The 19,015-nt window shown below is 39.8% G+C and overlaps 1 protein-coding gene across 1 annotated transcript in view; it reads right to left on the bottom strand.

Annotated features, from left to right (window-relative positions):
- The window catches only part of PDE11A (phosphodiesterase 11A), a 430,189-nt gene that overhangs the window by 203,680 nt on the left and 207,494 nt on the right, over nt 1-19,015 (bottom strand). Inside the window, exon 6 of the mRNA XM_005900797.2 lies at nt 4,179-4,311. Within this exon, the coding sequence (XP_005900859.1) occupies nt 4,179-4,311 (133 nt within the window). The remainder of the gene's footprint in view (nt 1-4,178; nt 4,312-19,015) is intronic.

Genomic DNA, 19,015 nt, shown 5'->3' on the forward strand with positions numbered 1-19,015 from the left:
CATACACCATAACATACATACATTTGTAGGACAAATCTATTTAGGCAGAAATCATACTCTCTTTCACCTCTATCTGCATTGATTAATTCTTTTCCAATTTTCCTCCTCCGCATGAGAAAGGAAACATAAGGAAATTTTAAATTTCAGCACCTCTCAAAGAGAACATGTAGAAATCATGATATATTGCCAGATTTGCATTTAAAATTGGTATTAGTTGTGTGGCAGATCAAAAGCATTTTAGGGAGAAGGCCAAGAAATAATGGTGGTCTAGGTACTTGCTTTATTCTATCATAGGGAAGACAGTGATTTCACAGCATGGTCACTGCTTAACCTACCACAGTTTACTGTCTTCAGACATCATTGCCTCTAACTACTGGATCAGAGCATGAAATTTTTATGTTCAATCCCATAGAACTAACTGTTGCATTTCTGCTCAAGAGCCCAAATTGTTCTTTTTTGTAAATGAGTAAGCAGGCTGTCTTATACTGGAATGGACTGTAAGTGTGGAGGAAAATGTAAATTGACTGTAAATCACCAATCAGGAAGAGATGTGATAAGAGTCTGCCTGTAGACATAAGGATATGGAATAGTCAGGCTCACTGCATTGTATTAGCAAGAAGTATTTCCTGAGATACTACTCGCTTTTTGCTACATATGCTGTTTTTCATAAGGAAAATGGGCAAGAACTTTTTATTCTCCTGTTAAAGGTGAAGATACTTGTAGCCTGTGACTGAGCAGGTCACTCTCCTAGGTACAGATGCTAGAAGAGCTCTTGCACATGTATATTTGGAGGTATGGACAGGAATGACCAAGAATGTACTTATGCATGTAATATCATGCAAATGTCCATCAACACTATAGTGGATGAAGTGACACATTCATATGGTGGAATACTTACCAGCACTGAAAACAAATGAACAAATTACAAGTGTTCTTGATTCAGGAATTTATACTGAATTTGAAAAAGCAAGCCATAGAAGAAGACATACAGCATAACTCAATTCATATAAAGTTCAGAGATGTGCAAAACATGTAATAACATGTAAAAACTGTAATATATTTGGCAGGGATTCAAACCTACATGATGAAACTATTGTTGTTTAGTTGCTAAATCGTGTCCAACTCTTTTGCAACCCCACGGACTGTAGCCTGCCAAGCTCCTCTGTCCAGGAGATATTCCCGACCCAGAGATCGAACTCATGCCTCCTGCATTGGCAGGCAGATTTTTATCACTAAGCCACTGGGAAGCCCCAATGAAACTATATATAAAAGCAAAAAATTGTTAAATTCAAATTAGGATAATGGTTTATCTCTGTGTGGGAAATAAAGGAGACTGAATTAAGGAAGATCAACACAAGGATTCAGAAGTAATGACTGAGTTCTTTCTCTTAAATTGGGTAGTGGGCATTTACTCTATCATGCTTTATTGGGAAGCTTGATCATGTTTTATTATGCTTTTGTATATGCCTTATGAACCAACTTTTTAAATGGTGTAAATATGTTGACTCTTTTTGCTTCCCAGAATTTGACTTTTGGTCCAAAGCTAAGAGCAGAATAATAGCAATCCATACCAAATTTGGCACTATAATTTGGGGAAAGAATTGACCATCATCTCTTAACTATCTAATATAATATGTTGACTTTGTAACAATGAATGGGCAATTAATGATTTTTTTTTTTCTGTAGTGAGCCTTTCAGTCTGTTCAGTACTACTGATGTTAATAATAGAATACTGAGATCATTTCTTCATAAAACTGTGTGTTTACAAATCTGTTGTTCAGCATTCTGAAATCAAGAAGGAAAGAAGCATCAGAAAGAAGCATAGCAAAAGGACAAAACTTTATAACATCAGTCCTAACCCAATCATAATGTTAATACATATATTGACACCTATAAATCATTTCTGCTCTGCTAGTCACAGAACCAAGGTTGGTGGTGTTTCTCTGTATAGGAGGAGAACTAAAGAAGTTCTGGACTGTCTACTTTCCCAAGGAAGGTATCTCAAAGCTCAGAAATAATGTATCAAAAACTGAAGCTAGCCAGAGGGTGGTTAGCATTGGGGTAGCTAAGGGAGCACACTGGAGACACCCAACCCAGACAGGAGCTCACGAAAGGGTATCCAGGATACAGGCATCTCAGCTAGATGTGGAGAATAAATAGAAAATACGTAGTAGATGTGACCTGGGGGAAGAGAATGCTAGGCAGCTTACAGAAACACAAATTTCAGGAATTTAAACTTCCCATGCCATGTTCAGTCGCTCAGTCGTGTCCGACTTTGTGACCCCATGGACTGTAGCCTGTCAGGCTTCTCTGTCCATGGGATTTCCCAGGCAAAAAGACTGGAGTGCAGGGATCGACCCACATCTGCTGCTCCTGCATTGGTAGGCGGATTCTTTACCACCGTGCCACCTGGGAAGCCCAGGAAGAGATTTGCAAAGATCTGAATGAAGTTATCAATCTGACCTGGATTCCAACCTCCCCACCATTGTTGCACCCCACCCCAGACACTGGAGACAGCACAGGGCAGGATTCAGAGGCTGGGCTTTGGAGTCTCAGAAACCAAGACTAAATCTCATTTCCAATTACATGTTCAGTTATCATTACTGATCTAGTCTCTGTTCTGCAGTCAGTGGGATCTTCCTAAAGTATAACTCCTTCTTCTCCCTCATTGATAATTTAACCACTGATTCCCCCTTGCCCATGGTAAATACTCAAACTTCTTAACATGTCCTTCAAAGCCTCTGGATGATCTGGCCCCTGCTTTGTCCTCCCGCCTCATCTACCCGGCCCTCCAGCTACGTTAACTCATCTCTGTTCCCAGACTCCTCATGCTCTCAGCCTTGCCTGGAACACATATCTCATCACCATCGTCATCATAACACTCCTGCTACTATTCAGACTTTAGCTTGGTAACCTAGTAATTTAATCTCCTAATTTTTTGAATACACACCACACACACACACATGTGGAGGCATTTTATGAATTCATGTGAATTTATCTATATGATACCCTATACTACCTTAGAATTAAACTTCTTTCAAGTCAGAATCTACATTGTCTTAATATATTCTGCACATCAGCACAATGCACGCCTAAATAATTAACACGAAACAGTAACAGAAGCCGACGTACTATTTCTTGGGAGCAATCTTTTAAAATACGGTAGCTGTTCTAATATCTATTGGGAAATAATTATGTTATATACACATTTTTATTACTAACTGTTTCATTGTTTGACATAAACTATGTTTAATACAAAATGTGCCTGAATATATTTAATTGCATGGGTTTAATTACATATTTAATATAAAATGTTCCCCATAATAAAAGAGCATCAGGCTAGAGAGTTAAGAGTGTCTTTGCAGTTATGTGTGTAACAGTGAAACACTGAATCCGAATGTCCATCAACACCATAATGGATTTAAAACATTTAAATGATGCTGATTCATACAATGGAATACTTTGCAACAGTGAAAATAAATGAATGAATTACACACACATGTGACTCAGGAACATACACTGAATGAAAAAGCAAGACACAGAAAGATACATACAGTATAATTCAATTATATAAAGTTCAGAGGTGTGTAAAATGGAACAATGTAAGTGGCAGGGTCAAATATATGAAGTGAAACTATATAGCCATTTTGCCACAAATCAGGGTAGGAAGAGGAAGATTTCCTGTCAAACACTGCATTTATACTCAGTTGTGTCCGACTCTTTGCAACCCCATTGACTTTACAGCCCATGGAATTCTCCAGACCAGAATATTAGAGTGGGTAGCCTTTCCCTTCTCCAGGAGATCTTCCCAACCCAGGATCAAACCAAGGTCTCCTGCATTGCAGGTGGATTCTTTACCAGCTGAGCCACAAGGGAAGTCCAAGAATACTGGAGTGGGTATCCTATCCATTCTCCAGCAGATCTTCCCCACCCAGGAACTGAACCAGGGTCTCCTGCATTGCAGGGGGGATTCTTTACCAACTGAGCCATGGGGGAAGCCTGTCAGTCAGCAGTAGGCGATGCGGAAAGTCAGATCACAGGGGAAAGATTCAGAAGAACTGCCAGTCAACTCAGGAGTTGCTGTGGATTTGTATGATGTTCCTTTGGGGCTCTGGCCAGCAATGCATCCACAGGGTGACAATGGAACCTTAAAACTGCAACCAGAGGCTTCCCCTTACCTCGGCATCAAAGCGGGGATCCTGGTAGGCATCACTGATGTTCACTGGAAGGCCCGTGGAAGCCACCAGCTCGGCAACACTGTTATTTATCAGCCAATCAGAGTACGATGATTTCTCCATGCTTTCTTTGAAACTATCAGGACACCAAGGCAGGCAGAAAGAAAAGAGAAAAACATCAGTTTACCTGAAAGCTAACCTGTAAAAGTACTCCCGTAGCAGGACTATCCATCCTCATTAAGAAGGGGTATGTGACCTTAGTCACAGAACAATAGCAAGGTAATTAGCAGCAGCTACGACAAAATGACTTACCTGCTATCTTGTAAAATAATCAGCTCCATGGGTAGAAATTATAGACTCTTTAAGAATCAGAGAACAACTCTGGGTTTTATTTAGTCCCCAAAGCAGGCAGAGGTAGAACAGACAATCCAGAAATGACCAAAATTGACAATAAGATGCCAATGCCATGGCATAATAAATTACACTCACCCTCCTAAGCCCACACCTCTTAACAGAGCAGACTAGATGCTTGATACTAGGGAAAATGAAACCCAAGAGTGAGGAGGAATTCAGAAATAAATTGAAAATTTACAAAAGTTTAAGTGTAGCAAAAGATCACATCTAGACTCCATCTTAGTGTTCTGTGACCATTTTTTTTGTAGTTTCAGAGTATATTTCTTAACAAAAATACATTTCCTACTTACAAAATCTTACTGAGAAATATGTTTTAACTCTACCCTTGACATTAATAATTTAAAGTATATTCATGTATGATTTTAACAAGGAATTTTATGTTAAATGATTTTGTTAACTTTCCCCTGTGCCCCTTTCACTACAAAGGTCAAATTACATAAATGCCATAAGAATTAGTAAGGTTCCCCACTTCATCCTTCCCTTCCAACATTTCTTCCTCCTGTACCTACTGAGCACTGCCAGGAGCTGCAGAAATGCAAACTGGAGTACTGTTCAAATTAGCAACACCAAGGAAGATTTCCTGGAGGATGTTAGCTTTATGGCTTGGCCAGTAATAATTGAAATTATGTAAATGAATTTAAGTGTACAGGGTAATGCTTTTCAAACTACATTCTGTGGAACCCTGGGTTCCTGAAGATGTTAATGAATGTACCATAGTAAGAATAATAACTCTATTGACTTTTTAATCTAAGCTTCAGTGTACATAAGAAAAACACTAAATTCTGTACATAGAAAGTGAAAGTGAAGTCAGTCAGTCGTGTCTGACTCTTTGTGACCCCATGGACTGTAGCCTACCAGGTTCCAGGTTCCTCCGTCCATGGGATTTTCCAGGCAAGAGTACTGGAGTGGGTTGCGATTGCCTTCTCCAGGAGATCTTCCCAACCCAGGGATTGAACCCGGGTCTCCCGCATTGTAGGCAGACGCTTTACCATCTGAGCCAGTCATTGTTATTATGCAACAATGTGTCTGTGTGGAATTTGTGCTGTACTGGGAATGCCAGGAACTGGCATGGAGAGGCCACTGGATACGTGAATGAGAGGGAAGCACAGATATTATTTACCACCATTAATACATCTCAGAAGGAGATCAGCCCTGGGTTTTCTTTGGAAGGAATGATGCTAAAGGTGAAACTCCAGTACTTTGGCCACCTCATGGGAAGAGTTGACTCATTGGAAAAGTCTCTGATGCTGGGAGGGATTGGGGGCAGGAGGAGAAGGGGATGACAGAGGATGAGATGGCTGGATGGCATCACTGACTCAATGGATGTGAGTTTGAGTGAACTCTGGGAGATGGTGATGGACAGGGGGGTCTGGCGTGCTGCGATTCTTGGGGTCGGAAAGAGTCAGACACAACTGAGCGACTGAACTAAACTGAACTGAATACATCTCATCTGTAATGACCATTGGTCTGTGTCTGAGAAGTTCAACATGGATTTGTGATGCTTGTTATTCAGTCCTTATTGCATATTAAACGTTGCTTGTACATAAACTTATTCCTTATGGATCTCTAGCTGAAAATGAAAGCATTAATAAAAAGCAGAGGTGAATTTCTCTGGTGGTGGCTAAATCAAAGAGGTAAAAAGACTGAGGACTTCAAAGAGAAGACAAGCTCTTTATTTTCTCTAACAAACAAAAGAACAACAAAAAAAGTCCACGTTTTATTTTCTGTTTATTATGCCCACAAGAAGTGAAATTTCACATTGTGCTGCAATGAAAGCAGAATACAGGAAGAAATATGAAAATGCACCTGATATAAGGACCCAATTTAATGAAGTCATTTGTCAGTTTATAAAAGGGTGTGACTGAATGCTGATCATTTCTTGCAGAGGCTCATCGATCAGTTGATTCATTCTGTGCTGCTTGTGTACCATAATTTTCTTTTACATCTTCTGTGATGAAACAGTGGAGAAAGTGCTGACCTACAGTGTGATGAGAAGAGCTGTGGTGGGACCCTGAGGATGAGCTAGGGAAGGAAATGAGAAACATATGCTGGGGTTGGGGGAGGCTAAGCAGGGATCTGAGAACTGAGGAAGGTCAGCTGGGGCCATAATCAATCTAAGGGCTTCCCTGATGGTTCAGATGGTAAAGAATCTGCCTGCAATGCAAGAGTGAAAGTGAAAGTGTTGGTCACTCAGTCGTGTCTGACTCTTTGCAACCCCATGGACTGTAGCCCACCAGGCTCCTCTGTCCATGAAATTCTCCAGGCAGGAATATTGGAGTGGGTTGCCATTTCCTTCTCCAGGGGATCCTCCCAATCCAGGGATCAAACTTGCGTCTCCTGCATTGCAGGATGATTCTTTGCCATCTGAGCCACCAGGGAGTCCAACAATGCAAGGGACTGGGGTTTGATCCTTGGGTTGGGAAGATACCCTTGAGTAGGACATGGCAACCCACTCCAATATTCTTGTCCAGAGAATTCCATGGACAGAGGAGCCTGGTGGGTCACAAACAGTTGGACATGACTAAGTCACTAACACTTTCACAATCAATCTAAGGAGATTCACTGCAGTTTGGAAACACGTCAAAAATTTGATTCCTCCATAGGCTGTGAGTGCAGATGAGATTGTGGTAGCTCAGTGGATCTCAGTTGCCATGTGCATAACCGCAAAATAACCAGTTAGGTTATTTTAACTCTTTAAAGAGTTAAGATCAAGATTAGTTTAAAGTAACAAGAAAATAGTAAAGAAATCCTTTAGCTTGTATTTTACTAGGACCGGGCACATAGGAAGCTTGGGGTTTTAAGTGAGTTTCCTGTAAAGAGCTACAGTTTGATTCCTCTTCCTCAGTGGTATCTTGATTCCAAGTGTGAGACTCACACTGACTCAAAGAGAACTTCATGAGCTTAAACATACTGACTGTGGAGGGATAAAAGAGAATTGTCCTATTGCACAAAACACATAATTCCTGAAATGTGGCTGTCCCTGAAATGAGGCCCAGTGAGTAAATATAAACATCAAGGTCGACAAGGTGCCAAGCAGTGTAGGAGAGAAATCGATACAAGTAAAACAAATCAGAAAATACACCAGGACGAGGAACTTCACCAAGTTTAATTGTCTGAAAAACCTCTCTCAGCTAAAGGTTCAAACATAGAAAACTGTATGAAAATAAATATGACTATTTTTTAGAATTAATTCTCAAAATGAGTCTCTAAATTAGAAGACAAAATATCTGAATAAAATAATGTTAATCATTAGACTGTGTCTGTATTGATGGTTTTGTTCTCAAAATCAGAGAGACTGATTTCCTTTAGGATTGACTGGTTTGATCTCCCTGCAGTCCAAGAGACTCTCAAGAGTCTTCTGCAGCACAATTCAAAGGCATCAATTCTTCTGCACTCAGCTTTCTTTACAATCCAACTCTCACATCCGTACATGACTACTAGAAAAACCGTAGCTTTGACTATATAGACCTTTATCAGCAAACTAATGTCTCTGTTTTTAATATCTGCTGTCTAGGTTTTTCATAGCTTTTCTTCCAAGGAGCAAGCGTCTTTTAATTTCATGGCTGCAGTCACTGTCCAAAGTGATTTTGGAGCCAAAGAAATGAAAATCTGACACTGTTTCCAATTTTCTCCCTTCTATTAGCCATGAAGTGATGGGACTTGTCTTTCCTAGAGACTCCCAATACTTCACTCTTTCAAGGATGACCATTAGTTGGGCTGCTGCAAAATGCTGGAAAGTCATAAGTTAATCTTGAATGAAATGATCTATAAGGGTCTTTTCTTTTTTTCTGACAAAAGGGAATTGATACATGGGAACCCATCTATATACATATGGTCTCCTCAGCCCCTTCCCCTACCTGTACAGAATGAGATATAGACAGAAACTAAAGAGGTCCCTGGAGAAGGAAATGGCAACCCACTCCAGTGTTCTTGCCTGGAGAATCCCAGTGATGGGGGAGCCTGGTGGGCTGCCGTCTATGGGGTCGCACAGAGTCAGACACGACTGAAGCGACTTAGCAAAGAGGCCCCACCTTCAGGAAGCTCACAAGCAATGACAATGGATTGTGACGCCCTAAATGAAGATGTAAAGACATTATGGGAACAGAGAAAAGAAGGATCAGTTCTGTCTAGGCTGGGAATGATATTTGGAAACTACTTCACAAAGGAAGTTAGTATAAGCTGATCTTATAAGGAGGATAAGTAAGAGTCATCTGGCAGAGAAAGAAGGTAAAAGCAATTCAGACAAAACCACAACAGGACTAAAGCTTTAGAAGTGTGAGGTTTTCTGTACTGGTATAATGAATAGTAGAGCTAAAACTTAGACTAAATGGTAGAAGTGATGAATACGGCTCTAATAGAAGAGGCCAGCCTCTATATTGTGTGGTTCTATGCACAAACACAACCACATTTATACTTACGGTTCCCATACACATGTCAGCAGCCCATGTTCCCTCCATATGCATCTAAGCACTTTCTGGACATTTCCTTCTGGTTATCCACAGACACCTCAAATTTAACATTTGCAAGATTGAACCAACACACTCTCCTTGACATGTTAACAATCAATAAAAACAACAACAAACAAACTGTGACCATAGATCACTGGGTAAGGAACAGAAGTTTCAACATAGACACAATCTGTTTTCTTATTTTTGGGTCATGATTGATTATCAATTGCCCTATGATAGGCTGAGTATTATCCAGTAGGGGTAGGATTCAGAGAGACGAAGAATCAGGAACACCAAGAACTCTTCGAGACAGAAATTTCTTTTTTATGCTTTGTAAACAAAAACTTATTTTTAATCTACATCTTGTACCTGGTACTAGTTTCCATCTTGCTCCATTGACCCGAGGTCAGTCTGAACTTTTGGTTCACAAAGAGAAATGCCCTTCCTTACTTTTTCTTCTCAAGTAAGCCTGTCTATCCCTGGGTCCTACCTGAAGCTTTGAGCTGTGCAACATTATTTGAAGTTGTCTTTTAATTAGGAGATTAAGGAACAGAGTCAATATCAGTTGAACTCAAAGCTAGGACCCCAGCAGGAGAATCTCAAATGCCTAGATCTAGGACATTAACAATTTACTACTGCCCTCAGTATATCTTTGAAGGTTACCAAATAAGTCTTAGACATAAAAGGTAATGGGAGAGAACTTAATTAGCAAGCAGAACCAGCCTGTCAGTTGTTATACTGTGGTGGGAGAGGAAGATGCTCTAAGTTGCAGACCTTCCTGAATTTTATCATGACCTGAACTTGTTAATGGACTTGCCGTTATGGTCTCTCTTGAGGACACTTCATTACACTTGTATTTCTCATTCTAGGCATTGTGTTATCAGAAATTAAGACATGGAAACCAAATAACACATTTTCTGTCCTTCATTTCCTCAAGTTGTACAATGGGAATGATGAGATTTATCACTCCAAGGAGTTGGTATCATTTTGGGAAGCATCTTGCACCTCTCATTTGGGTGTCAGATGGCATTACTGTGAGTAGTTGGCGTTTACAATTTAGTATCAGGTAGTGACAACTGCTTGGTTTCATAGCTGAGCAAATCTGGGTTTGGGGGGCTTATTTCTGTTTTTTGTTTTTCTTTGTATCTTGGCCCAACATTTCCTTGCTATGAGACTACAGATCAAATTTTAATAACTCTGACTGTTAGTTTCCATAATAGAAATTAGGGGAAATACAGCCCATTTTACAGGGTTGTCTTGAGGATAATATAATATACAACAATAATAATATACAACAATAATATAATGTTGAATAATGCATAGCACATGGGAAGCTTTCACTATTAGGTCCTTGTAGCCCAGAGATTCTTCTTTTATTAAAAACACTAGGTGAGGTGTGGTCAGTTTAATTGCTTATCTACTGGTGCAGGAAAGATGTTACTGTTTATTAGCTGTGGCATTGTTGTCAGATTTGGAGAGGTGCTGAAGTAAAAATATGCTAGCTGGTAAAACTGTTGACAATAAAGTATAAGGTTAAAATTCTATCCATCTAGATGTGTCAAGTAGCCCTATCACATCTCTCTTTGGGGTTCCTGTGGGCACCTCCACCCATCTGCTCTGGATTGAGAGCATATCTTCCCACAAGTCCTGTGCATATGTCTACACAGCAAGAAAGAAGTGGACTCAATGCATTAAAATATTAACTAAGGCATGTTAAATGAGAGACCTGAAAAAATGAGAGAGTAAAGCATAAAAAAAATAGTCATTAAGACTTCCAAGTTGCCATGATTCTGTTCACTGTGTGGCATCAATATAGGGCACAGCTGACAGGCTACTATTTTATGTTTGACCTCAGTACTTCTTCATGTGCCTTGTTTTCATGGAATGTTTTTATAGCTTTCATCCTTCTCTGTGACAGTCTTACTAAATTGACAAGACCCCTGGCCCAAAATAAATAAGTAATGAGAAGGTCTGTCTTTCATTTAGTCTTCATATTCAAAGCCAGGAAAAAGAAAAAAAATAACAAAAACATATTTGAGAGGTGAAAGCTAGATATTTGGGAAATGTTTCCTTGAGTTTCCTAAGTTTTTTGGAAGACACAAAAGCTTATTAGAAATATTTCCTCTCCTTCATTGATGTTTGATTATTATAATTAGCATTATGCAAATGGGGTGTAGACACATACATTACTACTGCCATGAGGTTATTTATAAAATAGGGCTATATTTGGGGAGGAGGATTTGGGGCCATATGGCAGAAAGTAAAGAGGAACTAAAAAGCCTCTTGATGAAAGTGAAAGAGGAGAGTGAAAAAGTTGGCTTAAAGCTCAACATTCAGAAAACAAAGATCATGGCATCTGGTCCCATCACTTCATGGGAAATAGATGGGGAAACAGTGGAAACAGTGTCAGACTTGATTTTTCTGGGCTCCAAAATCACTGCAAATGGTGACTGCAGCCATGAAATTAAAAGGTGCTTACTCCTTGGAAGAAAAGTTATGACCAATCTAGACAACATATTAAAAAGCAGAGACATTACTTTGCCAACAAAGGTCCATCTAGTCAAGGCTATGGTTTTTCCAGTAGTCATGTATGGATGTGAGAGTGGACTGTGAAGAAAGCTGAATGCCGGGGAATTGATGCATTTAAACTGTAGTGTTGGAGAAGACTCTTGAGAGTCCCTTGGACTGCAAGGAGATCCAATCAATCCATTCTGAAGATCAGCCCTGGGTGTTCTTTGGAAAGAATGATGCTAAAGCTGAAACTCCAGTACTTTGGCCACCTCATGAGAAGAGTTGACTCATTGGGAAAGACTCTGATGCTGGGAGGGATTGGGGGCAGGAGGAGAAGGGGATGACAGAGGATGAGATGGCTGGATGGCATCACTGACTCGATGGACATGAGTCTCAGTGAACTCCGGGAGTTGGTGATGGACAGGGAGGCCTGGCTTGCTGCGATTCATGGGGTCACAAAGAGTCGGACACGACTGAGCGACTGAACTGAACTGAACTGAAGCCCAGAAATATCAAAGTGATATTATCACTGCACAGTTCAGTTCAGTTGCTCAGTCATGTCCAATTCTTTGTGACCCCATGAACCGAAGCACACCAGGCCTCCCTGTCCATCGCCAACTCCTGGAGTTTACTCCAACTCATGTCCTTTGAGTCGGTAATGCCATCCAACCATCTCATCCTCTGCCATCCCATTCTCCTCCTGCCTTCACACTTTCCCAGCATCAGGGTCTTTTCAAATGAATCAGCTCTTCGCATGAGGTGGCCAAAGCATTGGAGTTTCAGCCTCAATATCAGTCTTTCCAATGAACACCCAGGACTGATCTCCTTTAGGATGGACTGGTTGGATTTCCTTGCAGTTCAAGGGACTCTCAAGAATCTTCTCCAACACCACAGTTCAAAAGCATCAGATCAGGCATAATTTGTTCCAGTGTCAACACTCCATCCATATAACATTCTCTATATTTTGTGGGAAAAGGAGGTTGGATACAACTAGATGACTCTAACAATGGAGCTTCCTGATAAAGAAGCGGCCTTGGCACCAAGTGGGAACCTCAGAGCTCAGTGGCTGGTACCTGGAAGACAGATCTACTGATCCATTTCCTTGCTAAACAATCAAAAGGGAGTTGGGCCATCTGGATCTTTTATTTTTCAACTAGCAACATTAAATATTGGCATAATAAGGTTCAGCAGCCCTGAATTTGCCAGACAATAGACAATCAAACAGAGAAGGCAATGGCACCCCACTCCAGTACTCTTGCCTGGAAAATCCCATGGATGGAGAAACCGGGTAGGCTGCAGTCCATGGGGTCACGAAGAGCCGGACATGACTGAACGACTTCACTTTCACTTTTCACTTTCATGCATTGGAGAAGGAGATGGCAACCCACTCCAGTGTTCTTGCCTGGAGAATCCCAGGGATGGGGGAGCCTGGTGGGCTCCCATCTATGGGGTTGCACAGAGTCGGACACGACTGAAGCGACTTAGCAGCAGCAGCAGCAGCAGACAATCAAAAAGAATGTCCTAAGGTTCTCATTTAAAGGAAGTTAACACAACAACACAAATCTTACATTTCAAGATGACTGGTCATGGTGGTGATGGTGCTATTTTAATGTTTAATATTTTAAAGATTTTCTTCGTTCCTTGAAATTAGAATAAGTATCACATTTTTATTCCTACAAAACACCAATCACATGCTTCCTAGCAGAGGTACAGTCAAAGAAAGGAGATCCATGAACAAGAAAGTAAAAGAGAATATATTCTGATATACTATAGCAGTATTCTGTCTTACATCAATGTGTAAGTTTGTCTAACCTACTACCCTAGGTAACTGAGAAATTTCAAAGAAGGTAAGTAGAACAGAGAGACTTTCCAAATTGGTAAAGCCCACTAAAAATTTGTCCCTCCACAAAAGAATGAGAATACTAGCAAAAAATGGTCAAAATCAACTTTTTGAAAACTGTGGAAATTAAAGAGAGGCTTACAAAAATCCAAAGACTGTTCATTCAAGAAAAACAGTTGAATCTCTATAAGGACAGCAAGTTGTGTGTTATTTAAACTTACCTTATTCTCATCTCCCTATCTCAAGCTCTGGGGTAGTGGTGAAAACCAACAGACTCATAATCATGCTAGCTGTGAAAACCAGTAGCCAAGGAGCCACTAGCAGAGGAAGAATGGGTTTGGAACTCCCCAAAAGTCACATCCCTAGAGAATTGTTATTATTTGACCTATTTGGCAGCTCCATGGAAACCTCCACTCATAAAGCTTTTCTTTATTGAACTGACTTTGAGCTTGCTTACTAAGAACACCCTTTATCCCAAAGCATTAGTGAGGGGAAAAATGGAAGCAATTGTTTCATATCACAACTGCTTTAGGCAGAAAAACATTTACAGCTAACAAGAAGCTGACCAGAAAACCTAAAAGAAGAAGTATGGGAATAGGATATTACTCGGGAGATTTGAAAAGTTCTGACATGTTCCTGGAAATATAGAATTGAATGTATGCTCAGAAAAGACCACAGAAGGTCCTAAACTCCCACCTCTGGTTGACCTTGAAATTCTGTGAAAGCAGAAAGTGAAAGCTAAGTAAACTTCCTGTCAGAGAATTGAAGGTACCCACACATGCACACAGATCCCCTCAGCAAGGCTGGAAGACTTACTGGTTCTTTTTTTGTTTGTTTTGTTTTAAGGAAACCTCAACCCAGTCATGAGTTCACAACTGAGCTAACTAAGCAGAGAATTCAGTTGCCACACACAACAAAGAGAGTTCATGAAAGTCAGTAAACAACAAATAGCAGAAACAATAATAACAGAAACAAATATAAACAACAGCAAAGCCTGGATGGAATGAGTGAGGAGCTGATATTATTTCCAGTTTTCATTTAAATTATTCAGTTTTAAACAGAGAGAGAGAGAGAAATAAAAAAAATAAATAGGAAAAAAGCAATCAACAGAAACTGCCTCAAGTAAGCCCAGATGTTGGATTTATCAGACAAAGACTTTAAATTGGCTAATATAAATGTGTTCAAAATACCAAAGGAAACCATACTCTGACCCGCCCAAAAAAAAGAGCCTATAGAAAAACATGAGAATAATGTCTCACCAAATATCAATAAAGAGATGGAAATCATAAAAAGGAACCAAATAAAAAAAATTCTGGAATTTAAAATTATAATGATTGAAATGAAAATTCACTAAGAGGGATCAACAGGAGGTGTGAGAAGCCAAAAGAATCATTTAACTTGAAGATAAGTTAATTGAAGATAGAGTATCTGGTCTGAGGAACAGAAAGAAAAAAGAATGAAAGAAAAGTCTTAGTAACTTTTAAGCATATAAACATATGCCTAATGGAAGTCTCAGACAGAGAGGAGACAAGAAAAGGAGAAGAAAAGATATTTGAAGAAACATGGGAGAAAATATCACATATTTGACTAAAATAAACATTCAGTCAGTTCAGTTCAGTCGCTCAGTTGTGTCCGACTCTTTGCAACCCCATGGACTGCAGCACTCCAGGCCTCCCTGTCCATTGCCAACTCCTGGAGTTTACTCAAACTCATGTCCTTTGAGTCGGTAATGCCATCCAACCATCTCATCCTCTGTTGTCCCCTTCTCCTCAGGCCTTTAAACTTTCCCAGCATCAGGGTCTTTTCAAAAGAGTCAGTTCTTCACATCAGGTGGCCAAAGGATCGGAGTTTCAGCTTTAGCATCAGTCCTGAATATTCAGGACTGATCTCCTTTAGGATGGACTGGTTGGATCTCCTTGCAGTCCAAGGGACTTTCAAGAGTCTTCTCCAACACCACACTTCAAAAGCATCAATTCTTTGGTGCTCAGCTCTGTTTATAGTCCAGCTCTCAATCTATACATGACTACTGGAAAACCATAGCCTTGACTAGATGGACCTTTGTTGGCAAAGTAATGTCTCTTCTTTTTAATATGCTGTCTAGGTTGGTCATAACTTTTCTTCCAAGGAGCATGCATCTTTTAATTTCATGGCTGCAGTCACCATCTACAGTGATTTTGGAGCCCAGAAAAATAAAGTCTGTCACTGTTTCCACTGTTTCCCCATCTATTTGCCATGAAGCGATGGGACCAGATGCCATGATTTTCATTTTCTGAAGGTTGAGTTTTAAGCCAACTTTTTCACTCTCCTCTTTCACTTTCATCAAGAGGCTCTTTAGTTCTTCTTCGCTTTCTGCCATAAGGGTGGTATCATCTACATATCTGAGGTTATTGAGATTTCTCCTGGCAATCTTGATTCCAGCTTGTGCTTCTTCCAGCCCAGCGTTTCTCATGATGTACTCTGCATATAAGTTAAATAAACAGGGTGACAATATACAGCCTTGATGTACTCCTTTTCCTATTTGGAACCAGTCTGTTGTTCCCTGTCCAGTTCTAACTGTTGCTTCCTAACCTGCATACAGGTTTCTCAAGAGGCAGGTCAGGTGGTCTGGTATTTCCATCTCTTTCAGAATTTTCCACAGTTTGTTGTGGTCCACACAGTCAAAGGCTTTGACATAGTTAATAAAGCAGAAGTAGATGTTTTTCTGGAACTTTCGTGCTTTTTTGATGGTCCAGTGGATGTTGGCAATTTGATCTTTGGTTCCTCTGCCTTTTCTAAAACCAGCTTGAACATCTCAAAGTTCATGGTTCACGTACTGTTGAAGCTTGGCTTGGAGAATTTTGAGCATTACTTTGCTAACATGTGAGATGAGTGCGATTGTGCAGTAGTTTGAGCATTCTTTGGCATTCTTTCTTTGGGTTGGAATGAAAACTGATCTTTTCCAATCCTGTGGCCACTGCTGAGTTTTCCAAATTTGCTGGCATATTGAGTGCAGCACTTTCACAGCATCATCTTTTAGGATTTCAAATAGCTCAACTAAAATTCCATCACCTCTACTAGCCTTGTTCGTAGTGATGCTTTCTAAGGCCCACTTGACTTCGCATTCCAGGATGTCTGGCTCTAGGTGAGTGATACAACATCATGATTATCTGGGACATGAAGATCTTTTTTTGTATAGTTCTTCTGTGTATTCTTACCACCTCTTCTTAATATCTTCTGCTTCTGTTAAGTCCATACCATTTCTGTCTTATATTGTACCCATCTTTGCATGAAATATTCCCTTGGTATCTCTAATTTTCTTAAAGAGATCTCTAGTCTTTCCCTATTTCCTCTATTTCTTTGCAATGATCACTGAGGAAGGCTTTCTTATCTCTCCTTGCTATTCTTTGGAACTCTGCATTCAAATGTGTATATCTTTCCTTTTCTCCTTTGCCTTTCACTTCTCTTCTATTCACAGCTATTTGTAATTCCTCCTCAGACAACCATTTTGCCTTTTTGCATTTCTTTTCCTTGGGGATAGTCTTGATTCTTGCCTCCTGTGCAATGTCATGAACCTCCGTCCATAGTTCTTCAGGCACTCTATCAGATCTAATCTCTTGAATGTATCTCAGTCCACTGTACAATTGCAAGGGATTTGATTTAGGTCATATCTGAATAGTCTAGTGGTTTTCCCTACTGTCTTCAATTTAAGTCTCAATTTGGCAATAAGGAGTTCATGATCTGAGCCACAGTCAGCTCCCAGTCTTGTTTTTGCTGACTGTATAGAACTTCTCCTTCTTTGGCTGTGAAGAATATATTCAATCTGATTTCAGTATTGACCAAAAGAAACATTAATCTATACATTTAAGGATCTCAACAAAATCCAAGTAAGATAAACTCACAAGGACCCACACTTAGACGTATCATTAACAGCCTATTGAAAACTAGTGGAAGCCAGAAGGCAGCTGAATGACATAGTCAACGTGCTCAAAGAAAAAGACCACTAAAGAAGAACTGTATGTCCAGCAAAATTATACTTTAAAAATAAAGGCGAGGTTGAGACATTTTCAAATAAACAAGAACTGAGAAGATTCATTACCAGCAGACGTGCCCTAGAAGAAATGCTAAAGGTTGTCATTCAGGCTGAAATTAAAGAACACTAGAGAGTAATCTGAACCCACATGAAGAAGTAAAGAGCACTGGAAAAGGTAACTCTATAGTAAACACAAAAGATAGCATAAGTGTATTTTTTGTTTGTAACCTTTTCCCCCCCTCCTATCTCATTTAAAAGACAGCTGCATAATGAAACAATAGTAAAATCTTATTTAGGGGGTTATAATGTAAAAAATACAATTTGTAAGACAACAATAACACAAAGGTTAGAACTATATGGGTAACTTTTCTTGTACTACAAAAATTAAGTTGGTATTAATCCAAATTAGACTGTTACAAGTTAAGATGTTAGTTGTAATCCCCAGGGCAATCACTAAGGAAATCATTGAAAAAATAATAAAAGAAATGACAAGATAATTTAAATGGCACATTAAAAACTGTGTACTACAAACGAAGGCAGAAATGAAGAAACAGAGGGACAAAGAGACGTAAGACATGTAGAAAACAAACAACAAAAAAGGTAGATGTAAATTCTACTTTATAAGTAATCATTTTAAATATAAATGAATTAAACGCCCCAAACAAAAGGCAAAGATTGGCAGAACAGATACAATAACATGAGCCCATATAACAACTACATGCTGTTTATTAGACATACTTTAGGTTCAAAGACACAAACAGGTTAAAAGTAAAAAGATGAAAATGTGTCTACCTCAAACAAATCCTCCTCAAGGTGCCTAACTTGAAGTACAATATGTATTTGAGTGAAAAAGCTGACTTAACCCGCCACATTAAAAAAACTAAGATCAGGGCATCTGGTCTCATCACTTCATGGCAAATAGAAGGGGAAAAAGATAGAAGCAGTGACGATTTTATTTTCTTGGGCTCCAAAATCACTGCAAACAGTGACTGCAGCCACGAAATTAAAAGACGCTTACTCCTTGGAAGGAACGCTATGACAAACCTAGACAGCATGTTGAAAAGCAAAGACATCACTTTGTCGACAAAGGTCCATACAGTCAAAGCTTTTTTTCTGGTAGTTTCTGGTTTTCTAGTAGTCATATACAGATGGTTTTTCTAGTAGTCATGTACAGATGTGAAAATTGGACCATAAAGAAGGCTGAGCACCAAAGAATTGATGCTTTTGAATTGTGCTGGAAAGTATTCTTGTGTCCCTTGGACAGCAAGGAGATCAAACCAGTCAATCCTAAAGGAAATCAGTCCTGAATATTCATTGGAAGGACGGATGCTGAAGCTGAAGCTCCAATACTTTGTCCACCAGATGCAAAGAGCTGACTCACTGGAAAGACCCTGACGCAGTGAAAGATTGAAGGTAAGAGCAGAAGAGGGCAGCAGAGGATGAGATGGTTAGAGAGCATCACCAACTTAATGGACATGAATTTCAGCAAACTCTGGGAGACAGTGAAGGACAGGGAAGCCTGGTGTTCTGCAGTCCATGGGGTTGCAAAGAGTCGGGCATGACTTAGTGACTGAACAACAACAACACAATGTATTTGAGTGAAGAAGTTCTGAAATGT

The sequence above is a fragment of the Bos mutus genome, chromosome 2, assembly GCF_027580195.1.
Source record: "Bos mutus isolate GX-2022 chromosome 2, NWIPB_WYAK_1.1, whole genome shotgun sequence".
In the NCBI taxonomy this organism is placed as follows: domain Eukaryota; kingdom Metazoa; phylum Chordata; class Mammalia; order Artiodactyla; family Bovidae; genus Bos; species Bos mutus.